The sequence below is a fragment of the Xylocopa sonorina genome, chromosome 11, assembly GCF_050948175.1.
Source record: "Xylocopa sonorina isolate GNS202 chromosome 11, iyXylSono1_principal, whole genome shotgun sequence".
Taxonomy (NCBI): domain Eukaryota; kingdom Metazoa; phylum Arthropoda; class Insecta; order Hymenoptera; family Apidae; genus Xylocopa; species Xylocopa sonorina.
This window is the reverse complement of record NC_135203.1, coordinates 3707878-3722707: the sequence shown is the minus strand read 5'-3', so window position 1 is coordinate 3722707 and position 14830 is coordinate 3707878. Positions and strand designations below refer to the sequence as shown.

The following is a 14830-nucleotide window of genomic DNA, read 5'->3' as shown; positions in this document are numbered from 1 at the left end:
AGGTGTAACGCATAGTGATATTACGACGGCCACCATGATGATTTTATTTGGTGAGGATTATTTGTGCGAATGATTACGAATAAGTCAATCAATCTACTTGTCTTTCTAGCATGCTGTTACAAACTCTACAAATATGTATACTGTGTGAGATCTCGATATATCATTTAATTATTCAAAAGCAATCGGAGTTTGCGAACATCCTTTTCTGTCTCGCTTAATTAAACGTACATACCTTCGAAATTCTTTCCTCTTCTCTGTGTATCTTCTTTTCTTTTCTCCTTTTCTATGTATTCTCTATAGCCGTGAGGCATACTTTCTCGTAGCATAAACGTTTCACTGTGCTTTAAGTAATGTACTCTTATTCGTGTATTGTCTCGTTTAAAAGCTACGGTAGATCCGATTGTTTTTGTACCAAAAATTGAAGTCGCCGGAACGAGTACAATCCCGGCTCGTTTCGCGATTAATTCACCCCTTTAGAGAAGACGAACAACTTGTACTCGACCATGTCCCCGTTTACACGGGAACGAAACGCTCCCAAGAAATTGGGACAGCACACAGAATCGCTACTCGGAGACACGCCCCCTATCACATCCCCTTAATTTTTCAACTGTAACAGACGTGGATACTTTACTCAGCATCTGATACAGCGAGATACCCATAGTCCCGTGATATGTTCAGATAGACGAACATTATCTAGCTACACGATACATACATCTCACTGGATATGCGAACCAACGAGACAGTCGAGAATCTCACAAGAGATCACATCCAACAATTCTAAAATCTGATTCGAGACAAATCGAAGCGTTAAATATTCTATTCGAGTAAGAAATCCTCGACTGTCTCGTCCGTTCGCACGTCTCACGCAATGACACTTTTTCTCTACCTGGACCATATCTCGCGGGGTATCTCGCGGATCGACGGCTCTAGCTCGCCAAACCGCGACGCGGTTCGTTAGCGTTGTACGCGCGCGACCGCGACAGCGCGAGGAGGACGCGCGCACCAGCAACACGGTTCTAATTGGCCGGCCGGTTCACGGCCGGTGACAGCGCGCAACCGGGAATGATAAAAATGTCGGCGCGTTCGTTGCAGTGATGAACAACTACCAGGCGGCCGCAGCGCAGGCCGGATTTCCGCCGGCGTCGCCGCACGCGGCCGGCGGGCACGGTGGGCCACAGGGCCGGTCATTTCCTGCGGCCAACTCCCCGGGCCCCATCGACATGTATAGTTCAAGCGCCGCAGCCGCAGCAGCAGCCGCAGCCGCGGATTCAGCAGTCGCCAGCTACGTCCAGGCCGCAGCTAGCCCGCAGCCCCCTACGACCGCGTTCCCTGCGATCGCCGTGTCCCGTGCCCCGCTCAACTACAGTCCCGTAAGTCTATCCGGCTACGATCCTCCTTCAACGACGACGTAGAAACCCCCGCAGGGGGTTTGCACCGGTCCACGACGTAATCCTCTAGTGGGAGATTTTGTTTTCGCCCTGGGATCCTAACGTGGATGCAATATTTTTGTTGTCAAGTCCTTTCAGACTTTGTTAGATTAGAATGGCGTGGGAATAGGCGACGATTTGAGTCGTTGATTGTTGCGATCGAAAAGAATAGGGATGTTGAAGATAAAAGATTTGTATTAGATTAGTATTTGTGACGATGGTGCTTATTGCAAATTGATTAGCTTGAAAATGTAGTTGAGTATATGATTTACATTGGTAGTGTTCGGTTTTAATGTAATTGATGGTATTTGAGAATTTTGCAGACCTATTAGTATTCCAGGGTTCAGTCTTCTTGATGCCAAGTAGTACAAGTAGATTATTAGGGATCCGTTGAGAGGAGATGTATTGTGAAAAAATGTGAAAATTTTGGGATAGCAGGGAAGAATCCTATTAATTGAATCTTGTAATAGAAGTGTTAACGAAAATTTTTCGAATTTTTATGTAAATTCTTGTGGAAATTAAAGGTAAAGGTCGGAAATGGTTGACTTGTACTACTGAGCACGCGTAACTGTCTAGAAATAGTATTAGTAAACCATCGTATTTTCAAATAATTCAATACGTCGTTTCATATAAAATGTTGCAAGAGGCTGTCCAAAACGTGATTGAAATGTTAATAATAAATGTTTTATTTACATATTTATTTTAATTTTAATATCGTTCAATATAGTTACGTATCAATTCGCTGATTATCGTAACCGTGATATTTTTCATTGTATATTTGTATTCGATAATATTGCTATCTGGAGGAATGTTTTATCATATCTCAGAAGCAATGAATTTCGGATTCTTGAACGGAGTTAAAAATTGCCTTTGATCCCCAAGAGATCTGATTTAATTGGTATTCATTTAACGGTTTCCTTTACTCCTACGTTAGTAAAGAGCGAATAGATTTCAATTAAACTTTTCACTCCGAGAGAGGCAGATTGAACGAATTACTTTTCCAACAGCTAACCATACTAACTGCATCGAATTGTTAAACTTGTCTGTGATACTTCTTCTGCCATTGAATGTATTTCAGAAAAGATATTTTGAACGAAAGAAGAAAGGAAAAAAAAAAAGAAAGAAAACTTTAAGGAATTCGAAAGTGTGGTGCAAGTTTTTCTTTTATTCGAGTTTGTAACTTATGTTGCTGCAGCTTCGATCGCAAAGCAGCTCTCAACGCTGAGCTTCACAGTTTTTGCCCGTGTTACAAATTATCATTTCATTTATCTTCTTTTCTACGATCCTTCAATTTTTATCTCTTCCTTTATGATTTAGATGAAGGTTTCAAATTGATCGATGCAAACTTCCAGGATCAATTATCGCAATTGCACGTAGTTTTTTGGGGCGTTTTTAGAAAATTTATTCAATTTACGTTTTTAATGCCATCGCACTTAAACTTTGATGAAATCGTTCTCTTCGCATTTTAGGGTCCTCTAATACCAGCGGCGTTCACTAATGGCTACCATTGAGCCTTGTTAAGACCTAATAACAGGTACGTAGTCACGTTCTCAGGCATTAGCTTTTAAATCATCTTCTTAAGTGTTTCATGCTTCGTGATATTTAATATTAAGCAAATATTTTGATTCAACGAAAGTAATCAGCTAGTACTGAAACTTTAATGATATCGAATTTAAATTTCGCACGCAAAGTATGCATACGTATTGCTTAATCGGTGTATAATTAAAACTGTTATCATCATTTTCTCTCATCAAACCTTATCTCAGTTAATATGTAGTGATTCAAAGATTATAATACTTCCTATTGTTTTTTTCGTATTTAGCGCATTATCGTACGAGTACGGTAACGAACTAATTTCATCCTTCTGTAGCAAATGCAAACACGTTCACCAAAAAATAAATATAACAGAAACACTACGTTTCAAGTATATTTTACAGAGATTCTTATTCAACGGTTCAATTTAGTATGCTGTCTGAGATTAATTGCATTAATTCATTTAACTGTGACAACTAGTGACAACGATTAATAGCGAGCTGAAAAGTTAAGATGCTTTCGTGAATTGAGCGATACGTGAATCGTCCGTTTCGATAAATTTACCAGCATGGATATTAATAATACTAAATACCCTTGATTGTACAAACTTCACGAAAGGATTGTATCTTTCAGAACGATATTTGATTTGTTACCATTTACTTTTGAATACTCCAACAGTAACACTACTCGCTTGCGCTGATGCCACGAATAATATAATGGCTTCCGACTTGACGAATCACGCGCAGCGTGTTCGTCGCTCGCTTATCATAATTAATCGCTAACGAGACCTCGATTTTTCTCTTCCCATCAGGATGGACGAGAGGGCAGAGCGCAGCGCGGTCGACTGACGGTACAATGAGCGATGTAAAAATGCCTTGGGATAGCTTACCACGATGAACGATCTCTGGACGGAGGAGGACGCGTACCATTACCAGCAATAAACGGAGGAATCGCGATTTAGGTACAGGGATAATGGTTTCCAACGGCGAGGGGTTTTCGAGCTTGCGAACGCGATCCATCGAAAGAGAACGACTGCGAGTTTCGAGCGGGCAAAGAAACGTCGAGAAAGAAACCAAAGTTGCTCGCATTAGATGGAAACAAGCCGACTAAAATAAAATACAAAAAAGAAAAAAAAAAGCGGAAAGGAAAGAAGAATGAAGCGAGGATAGAAGGCACGAGGGAATAAGACCAGGGATATCTAGAAATTGTAAATCGCGATACACGTCCAGATGGTTTTGCGAGAAAACGAGGGGTGGTAAAGGGAATGGATAAGCTGAAAGTAAGGGAAAACGCGAGGGGCAGAAGCTGCGTGAAGCTAGATGTGGCCGAAACTGCGTATTAATGCCCGTTCTCCGACATTAATAAAAAATAATATAATAATAAAATAATAATAATGAAATAAATTAATATTATTAATTGCTAAATAATTAAGCGACTAAGTCTAGCATATATAAATATTATACATAAATATATAAATATATATATATAAATATATATATATAAATAATTGATAAATATTAGACGCGATAACGTATGGATCTTTAGTATTTAAGCAAGACGAAAAGTGACGGGAAGAATACCAACTTATATACGAATATTATTATTATGATTAATGGTTATTACTGTATAACATTATGGCGATTCTAATTGAACTAACAAATACAAACAAATACAAACAAACAAACAAACAAACAAAAAAAAAAAGGTGGATGCCGTGTACGCCGTGCGAGCTAAACGCGCCGCGTGCACGCGCGCAATATACATATATAAATATATATAAATATATAAATATAAATATAAATACAGAACACACAAAAACACACAACAGATATAAATATAAATATAAATACAAGATATAAATATAAATAATGAAAAAATATAATTATTATGATATTACACGCGTTGAACAGGTTCGCACCCGGGAAACGAGGCACCTCTCCCCCATGGTGATTGGGCTTTCGGGTTTTTTTAGGCGCGCAAAGGCGGATGCGAGCGGGTGGGCGAGGAGAGGAGAGCGGAGGAGAATCGGGAAGGGCGTTGGAAGGAATTCTCGAGGAGCAGCGCGGGAGTCGACGACGCGGGGAACCGACGCGGAACCGACGCGGATGTGCGAACGGCAGCCACGGGGGCGGGAGATTTAGAAGGGTGGACGACGAGGGCGCGCCAGGCTGGCCAAGAGCGAGCCTCGCCCTTTTTCTTTGTTTCTTGCACGCGCGCTCGTACTCGCGTCCGCCACTTCTCAGCGTGCTCTTCGCCGACTGAATGCCGGGAATGGCACTTCTCTCTCGCCCCTGACGTCGTCGAAACACTTTTCCCCCTTTTCCCGGGTGTGCAACCGGGGTGCAAAGAGGACGGATGAAGAACGAAACGGGAGGCGTGGTGGGCAGAGGAGATCGCGTACGTAGACGTAGGACACGCGTGTTACACGGATGACGTGACGCTGTTTGCATTGCTTATCGCGCGAGGGATGAAAAGCCGAGGGAGAGTAGGAGGGATGAGAACGCAGATGGCTGCGGGTACGAGATCGACAGACGAAGAACGCTCGCGGAGCTCTGCGCGGTTTAGAAGAGCGACGGGGTGAAAACGGAGACACCCAGTGGAAGAACAACCAGTGGAAGATGGATGCGAGACACCGTTCGTCTTTAAGAGACGGCGCTCGTCGATGAGAAGGGAGGAAGGTAGTCATCGAAGCTGCGTGGAACGCTGTTGGGGAGCGGAAGAGGAGGAAAAGGGGAAGTTGGACGCGGAGGATCGCGAGATCCGTGATTGAGGGGACGCTGAGCTCCGAGCGTTGCGTCGTCGGATGTCTGGCCTCATTCAATGCCGAAACGATGACCGTTGAATTTAATCGGCTATTGTACAGCTGTCCAATCGATTACTTGCATTAACCTCGGCGCATACACACATATTACCCGTACGCGAATTATTGTATCATTGATTTACCATAATGGCGTATATGCATGACCCTGTAGAGGAGCCAGCAAGGGAAACACAGGCAACGTTCACCGACACGCATTTCACACTGGCTCGCTGTAAACGCGCATGAAACACTGACACACTCCTACGTACACGCGCGACATGTGCACAGTCCCGAATACGCGTTCTAAACACGATATGATATATACGCTTTCACACGCCGACTTTTTAAACGAATCACCCTTTACTTACGGATGAACACACATGTACAGAGATAAGTATACATACAATATAAACATGGATAGACACAACAGGCAACACCAGGATTAATCATACGTCAGAAATTATGCGTTGCGAGGAAAAACGGGAGAAGAAAAAAAATATATATATATACACACGCACTCACACGTACGCATGTATGCAATTTATTATACCGTGCATCCGTATATGTACAGACCGTTAATTAAAAGGCGAGATTGCGAATCGCCGATTTGAAGGAACGCGTGCGACAAGAATGATACTTCGACGTAAATCGAGATAGATCATGCGTCAACTATATACACCAGGTGTATGTGAGAAAAGAGAGAAAGAGAGAGAGAGAGAGAGAGAGAGAACCTGATGGTATGCGTGTGCGAGGGAGAGAGTGAGAGATGGTGAGAAAGAGTCATTAAATTCTTTAGGATTTACCAACACGGTCATCTGAAAATGCCATTCCCGAATTAAAACGAGAAAAAAAAGGCGTAAAGTTTAATCGCGGGCTAGCATGGAAAGACGTAAACGTGAGAGCCTTAATCATGGGACATCAAGGACACCAAGAATTTTTTGCGTTCTTTCGCGCTTCGAAGTACATGTTTTGCTGATTAGATAAGCAGAAAGGCTAGAACGGAGATGTTCCATTCGTAATTGATCTAGGTTAAATCTGCCGTGAAGTATAATAATCGTGCGCGAGACGAGGGAGATACTTTACCTCGAATCAGTTCTGTTTGAAGCTCGTGCGAAACCTTGTCGAGCTACCAGAGGACGTTCGATTCAGGGCTCCCTGCATCTGAGAGGGGAAAAAGTATTTTAGAGAATGGAGAAAAAAAGAGAGAGACAGTGACGGACCGTCTTCGTGCTTAAAATTGTTCCGCGGACTGTAATTCGCCTTTTGTTAACGTCGCTGATCAACGCTGTTTTCGTACGATACAATTGTTGCTATTATTGGATTCGCCAAATAAGAGTCAACGAGCGATTATTAATCGTAATTAATTGCGACACGACGGATATACGCGCGACAATTCTAGTTACGGTTATTATTGTATTCAACAACAGGGTAAAACAAAAAAACGCAAGAAGAAAAAGTGAAATTCGAGGAATAAGGATTGCTTTAAAAATTGGGACGCGTGTCACGTCGAACGGCGGCCATTTTGTTTTCCTATGCGCGGGTGTGCGAGCGCGCAATGAAAAAAAAGAACACCAAAAACAAAAAAAAAAGAAGAACGAATGAATAAACGAGTCAATTCTTACGAACGTTAGCAATACTTCTTCATGACCACAAAAAATAAAAATGGCAAATAATGAACGAAAAAAAGGAGGGAGAAAGCTATTAATAATAATAATAATAATAGTAATAATTATGTACACGGATATATCGCGGATAAATTACATGTACCCTTAAGTTGGTGACGCGTACGCGCGTGACGGGTGGTCCCGCTCGTTCTAGAAAAAAAAGCAAAAAAAACAAAAACTGAAAAAAGACAAAAAAATGTAGAACGTGAACGAATCACCAGCCCTGGACGAGGGGGGCGTACGGTTGGACGAGTTGCGGTCGCGTGTCTCTTCATCGCTGCAAATGCCGATTTCTTGCAAGCGAAACAAAATGGTAGCTGCTTCGTTACGCCCCACGACTAAAGATAAACGCGTGTAAAAAAAAAGAACGGACGTGTACGCATCGGACCAAACCGGTTGGCATCCAGTGAAAAGTAATCCGAACAGTGGAGCAAATTTCAAATGAAACAATAAATCACGGAAAAGATACACACGTACACACTAAAAAAAGGAAAAGAACTTAAATTTTATCAGCGATACATACCGAGCGATGCTGCTTTCAAACGAGCGCGAAGAAACGATATTCGATTCTACGTTTTTACGTTTCGATCGTCGCAGGATTCGTTCTCCAGGTTTACGCAAAATTACGCGGGGGTTTTATGAACGAAACACGACAGTAAACAAGACGGGGAGTAGGGTGCACTCAATGGTCGTAGCTTCGCGAACACCTTCGGTTGCCTTTATTCTTCCGTTACGTTCGTTGGATACGGCGAAAAGACAAATGAGTTGTTGAACGAGCTAGTTAAATAGTCGCGTCGGACGCTTGATGCATCGCGAAACCGCGCTAATTGTTCAAATAGACGGAGAGTTGGAGGATTCCCGCGGACGAAAAGCGGCGGTGGGAAAGAGAATAAAAAATACGGGAAACACATACACGAGAAACACCAGCTCAAAGAACGTAACATATAATGAGATTCGTCGTACGTAGGTTTAAGGGATGTTGAGGCGTGAGATGGTAGGAGAGGGATGAAATAAGGATATACGCGAGGTGCGTTCGTACACAGGAAATAGGCAACGGGATGACAGTTATAATTATGTAAGTGTACAAGTTGTAACTTTTCGCAGTTAGAGTGAAAAGCGTGTGGAAAGGATCTTGGGTTCCTGATGATAATCATTTATTGTACCCCTTAAAGCAAACAATATATTAATTGTTAACGGATCGTTTCGACTTGATAATTTCCAGCGTAGATAATGAAACAATGTGATACCTATTATCATCCTTGAATAAAATATACAGAATTTCCGGTTCATTTTTCAAACTGATTTTCAAACTTTTCACGAGTAAATCGAAGATATCGCAACGCAGGAACCTGAGCGACTTTTAACGAGAATCCTCTGAGAGAAAGAGAATTATATATAAATATATAAATATATACATATTCGAAAGAGATCTACGATCAATTATTAATTAGAACGAAACGAAACAAAAATGCGATCGATATACAAGCGAGTTAATGCGAACGTGAACAAAGAGAAACAAAAAAAAATGGGGAACGATAGGGGGTAAAGACAAGCGTAGGGGGAAAAAAAGATGAAACAAGAGCAAACAAAATATATATGTGAGTACAGTCCACGCGTTTATATTTATAAATATGAAATTACATTAATATTGAGAAATATTACGTCTATATCTACATCTAGTATAAATATAAATATATATATAAATATATATATATAAATATAAATATAAATATATATATAAATATAAATATACATATTGAACGCGATTAAGAAAGGCAAGAAATATATTATGGCTATATATATATATATAATAATTGATTAAGGCGACTACCAGACAAAATAAAAGAATATGAGGATTATGGAAGATGAACAGATATATTGAAACATTGTTTTATGCATTTGTATATAATATATAGTTATTGATGTTTTAAAAGCTAATATAATATTGTACTGAACAATTTTTCGATGATCACCATCGATGATCGATAAGGGGAGGGGAGGGTGGGTGGGTTTTTTTGGGTACATATTGGGGACGAGGGGAACCGAACGGGGGTTTAACCAGGGTGGGCGATGATTAGACGCGAAGAGGGACGCGAGAGGCGCCGTGGAGGGAAAATAAACGCGAGGGAGGCGAGCTCGTTGTGCGATTCAGTCCCGATCTTCTCACACTTTACGATGATCTTTCGTTTTTTACACGAAGGGATTCGGTTCTCGCGACGAATCGTTGCCGATGATTCGAACGTAGGAGGAAGGAGAAATATTAGGGGTACGATTGGGGAAAAAGTTTGGAAGACGTGACACGCTGATCGACCGAGCTCGACCACTCGTCGCGCAATTAACACGCTCACACGAACACTTCCACATTGTACACGTATAATGAACACACGTACAGACACCGACACGTATATAAATATATAAATATAAATATACACGCGTATAAATGATAAGTAATAATTACGATAATCGAAAGAAATATATATATATATATATTATATATATGCATATGTATATGTATACGTGTGTAGATATATACAGTACATATATATATAAATAATATACATCAGCGAGGAGATGTTAGGAGGAAAGGGAACGGTGGTAACAATTTGTAAAGAGAGTGCGAGGAAGATGTTAATCAATTGGATAATCGATTATTGTCATTCCGTGATTGTACGGCGAAATTGAAATTAGTAGAACACAACTGAACAGAACAGAGCGATGTAGGTATACGCGAGACGCGTGTACAAATGATACGAGTATGAGTGCAGTGAACTAGCAGCCATTTTACGATACTTAAGTCTTATCGGCACTCGAGTGCAATATAGCGGTCAATAAGTAGCGTTTCCGTTGTTCTTGTTATCGTTGACGACTATCGTTATCGTGAGAATATCGTTTTTCTACGGTGAGAGCAAAAGGAGAATGCGAACGAGAATCTTTGTTCTAATTTCTCTTTCTTTTTCTCTTTTTTTTTCCTCGTTACACGCGGTGGAGAGATTACACATCGTTCTTTCCTTTCTCGTCGGTGGAGATCGCTTCCGGCTTCGACCGCCTCGCGTTCGACGAAGTCGAAGGTATCGCGATCGTCGTTCGATCGTACGATATTTCGTAAGCGAACAAAGCAATGTCGAGTAATAATTTGTTAACGAAACCGCGGCGAGCAAATTCGACTCGTAAATCAAGCGCATTTAAACCAGTTTGCAATTAACCAACTATTTATTGTGCGATCAGATGATAATACACGCGAAATATTCATACGTGAGATAGGTACGCGGACTTTTGAACACGCGACGCTAACGTTCACTTAGAGTCAAATCTGTTCGCGCTTGACCCAACAGCAATAGTTGCTCGCGTCTAAATAAATGATCGTTCATCATTTTGAGGTAATGTTTCGCGTTTCAGTCTCTCTTAGTGATAACGATACAACGGGTTCCGTACATGGAATCGGCGAAATAGAGCGGCCCAAGTAACGATTCAAACGTTAGACTTTACGAACACTGTTTTTAATTATATCACCTTCTAAACCGTACAATTGTTCCGTACACGTACACGCAAACACGTACACAACATACAGAGACACGAATTGTTCACTGATTTTCCTATGATACAACGAGAACTATTTGAAACAAACGTATCTACACATCAGCATTAACGAGAACACTTGTTATACACACGTATTGAATTAATCTCGTCCAAGTTAAAACTTGCATTAAATAATAATATACACCGTTATATACTAACACGAACGAACACACGGAGACAAACTATCAAGGCGAAGAAAGGAGAAAAGAAAAAAAAAGAAAAACCAGAAACGATCCAAAATGTTTCACTTCGTCTCACGGATTCGTCGATATCGATCCTTCGATCACTTTCTACGCACCCTCTATTTCTTGAGTGCTGAATACATGTTTCCTAGAACGGCTAGTTTAGCGTACTTTCGCTGTGCGACACGAATCTGCGCATTTCCGTTTTTTGGTTTCCTCAAGTGAAAGCTGGCGCGACGGACGACGCGCGATGCGTTCCGTCTTGTACGAAAAAATAGGGGAGGAAACGCCGGAGAGACACGATGGCACGATGATTCGAGCGAATAGACAAAAAAGAAAAAATAAGAAACAACCCCCGTCGTTCTGCGCGCGATGCGAATAGATCGAGAGTAAGAAAGAGAGACAGAGTGAGAGTGTGAGAGTGAGATTGTGAAAAAAAGAGTAAAAGCAGAAGAAAGAGAGAGAGAGAGAAAGAGAGGGAGCGAAAGAGTGTATGCAATGTACTCGCAGAAGTCCGTAGATAGATAGACAATTTTCGAAACAACGTTTTCGTTGCGTACGAGAGAAGATCGTTGCTGCGACCTGACACGAAAAAGTCTGTGCGCGTCTCCCTCTGACTGATCGGGACTTAACCAGCTGGCTAACCTCAGTTTCGATTTCGAGTTTCACGCCTGTTCGAAGCCGCGTTCGTTTGAAACCATGGCGAGCAGAGGGAGGCGCATCAACGAGTGCACGATTCGATCGGATCGAGACTCAAGTCAGTTGTAATATAATCGATCGATCGCGATCGTGGCGCTCGATCGGTGTATTTTTTTTCTTTTTTTTTATGGTACGTCGCAGCCAAAGATGTATGTAGGCTAAAGGATCCTACTTTAGGAGTTATTTTCCTTGTGGCGCCACGGGAACAGGCGGGCCAACAAGCGCGTGCTCGCTTAGTTTATCGTTATTTTCTTGTTTTCCTTTTCTGTTGACTTATGATATTCTATTGTAACGATATGATTTTTATCGCTACGGCTCGATCGCTGTCGAGCCGCGTTATCGTCGTTTAGTATTATCGCAACGCGTCCTTATTATCATTTTCCGTTCGTCGCGACGGCAATAAACCGCTGCGTCACGAATACGCGTCGTCGTTGCGTTTGAGCCGATCATTTCGTTTAATTCGAGTTTTTAATTGAACAGAGAGAGATGCGGCTCGAGGAAATCGGCCAACGCGTCGCAGATACCAGCTGGAATATTCTGTTCCAGCATATCCGATAGTCGAAGTACACCTTGCTCGACGATACCGATGCTGTTTCGCAAGATCGAGATGAGATATTGTCTGTGTAAATTTGAATTCGCGTTAGAAACCATTTTTAGCCAATTGAACGGACGTCCAGCCGATTCTCTCGAGCCGCTGCTTTAAATGAAATGTGAAGAACCCCATACAATATATGTATATGTATATAGAGATATATATACACATATTATATATATACATATTATATATATACGCGTACGCAAAGCATAAGATATTACGATAAGTATATATAATCATGTAATTACACGTGCACACGTTCGGATGCGCAGTTACAAATAATCTGTTGATATACTTCCTACGTGCAGAGAAAGGATATTACAGCCACGAGCTTCGACGAAGTTTTGCTAATGACGGTATATAGAGTTAACACCCGTAAGGATACCATTTCTCAGTTCGTTGCCCACTGTTATCGAATTGTTTAATTACTCTTCTCGAATATAATTATTCATAACGGTCGAACTCAATGCTTTATGCATCGATCGTTGTGTGCAAACGATCGATCATAAAACGTCCAGTTAAGTACTAAATTCTGTGTATACGTTCAAGTATTGTCACGAGGGTTGAAATTTTCACGATCGAATTTCTGTTATCAACGAAGATTTAGTCGCGAGGAGCATCGAGGGACGTTACGAGCGTTTTCGTTTCGTGTATTTTTCGTATTTATTCCGTTGCGTATATTTTTAATTTCGATAATGTTTTTACTGCCGATGTTTACGCGTCCTTGGGAAATTTAAATTCGTTAATAATTAGAGAACGCGCGCGGTTACGTTTCGAGGAATAACTTGAATACATTCGAACTCCATTTCCTTAGTTGCGTATTTATAAAAATAGGAATTTGCATAAACATTCTGGAAATGTTATTTAACTGCGTTATTTTACGATATCGGTTTCGTGTTTCCTGTACTATCGTGGCGTTCTTCGTTTAAGCTATTATGCCATCGTCCCAGTTTTATTGCGAACGTTCCCGTTTGTGCAACTCGTAAAAGAAAACGCGATAGGGGCCATTATGTAACGTTCCGTACCGCTCGCTCCTCGGCTCGATTCTATTTCCTATCGCACGAGTGTGTTCGAATCGACGAAACAAAAGTTGTTGCACTCTAAATACTCGTTCGTAGAACAAATCCAATAGACAGCCCGACGATTGCCATTCGAAATTGTTGATAATCCCAAACATCCGTAACAGTAGCGATCGGTAACACACAACCGTTTAATTCGAGCTTACTTCGTCAAAACGTATTTATTGCTTGTTCTCCAATTTACATATCGTGTCGATCTACGAGATCTAAAAATTGTTTCGCGTTTTAGCGTCGTGTCTGTCCACTGACCGTCGATTTTCGCGGGCCCGCATACTTCTTCCTCCTTTCGAATTTCTTTCTCCCCCATTGGCTGATGCGTCGATCGATTTGTTTCGCGGCGTTCTGTTAGTTTCTTTCGCAATCACGTGAACGATCGTACGAACGTAACACCCATAATCCCCACACGAGCACAATTTCATTCGTCTTTTCCCGTGAAAAAAAAAGAGAAAATAGAGAACAGTAAAAATTCGAACGAACGAAATTACAAGAAGTCTGAGATCGACGTCGATCTCGCTGGATCGATGGCCTCCTATCGAAACTGCATCGCGATCGTTGTGCGCGTGTGCGAGGAATAAGAAAGAGTTCACGAGTCTCAGAAGACGCTCTCGCTTTATCCTGTTCGTCGTTGCCCTTTACTTTTGTGATACGTATTTCCGTTGTCGCGTGGATCAGTCGCGAGGAACAAAACCGAGTGTTCTGTGTACACGGCATGTTGTTACGAATTACCCGGGAGTCCGAGGGAGTCTCGTCGTGAATTCGCTCGTCGTCAAATTAGGGGAGCCATTATTAGTAGCCGCGATTCTGTTTTCGGAACTTTCTAGAAATGGAACGGAGCGAAAGGGTTTTTAAGAATATTTTTTACAACGCCTCGCGCCTAGGATTAGGACGAGCAATGGCGGATTGGTGAATAGCATGATAGAACGAACGGAAGCTCGGCGGTATGGTACAGCTTGCAATGAGGAAACTTGCAATATAAACAAGCAATAAATAAGCCACTTTTAATTCCATGTATATTAAACGATTATGTGGATGCTTAATGAGATTTATTGAATTAAACGAGCAAAAAAAAGCCAAGAACTAAGACGAAATACCAATTTTACATATTCTTACTAATCGTAAACGATTACAATACGTATAGCGACATACTGAATTATACGATTATGTATCGATTTAAAAGAGCAGATTAAAAAAAAAAATGGTAAATAAATAATTATTAAACTTAAAATGCAAAAAAAAAAGAACAGTACGGCTGCGGGCGAGTATCGCCGCGCAGAC

General features: G+C 41.3%; 1 protein-coding gene across 5 annotated transcripts in view; it reads left to right on the top strand.

Annotated features, from left to right (window-relative positions):
* Rbp6 (RNA-binding protein 6) overlaps positions 1-4097 on the top strand; it is a 720663-nt gene extending 716566 nt beyond the window's left edge. For 4 of the 5 annotated variants that reach the window (XM_076903951.1, XM_076903949.1, XM_076903950.1 and 1 more), the window contains 3 exons: positions 1093-1370; positions 2897-2961; positions 3772-4097. In XM_076903951.1, the coding sequence (XP_076760066.1) occupies positions 1093-1370; positions 2897-2938 (320 nt within the window). In that variant the 3' untranslated portion in view covers positions 2939-2961; positions 3772-4097. The remainder of the gene's footprint in view (positions 1-1092; positions 1371-2896; positions 2962-3771) is intronic. The other variant, XM_076903952.1, reaches the window with a different exon arrangement.
* Positions 4098-14830: the final 10733 nt, after the last annotated feature.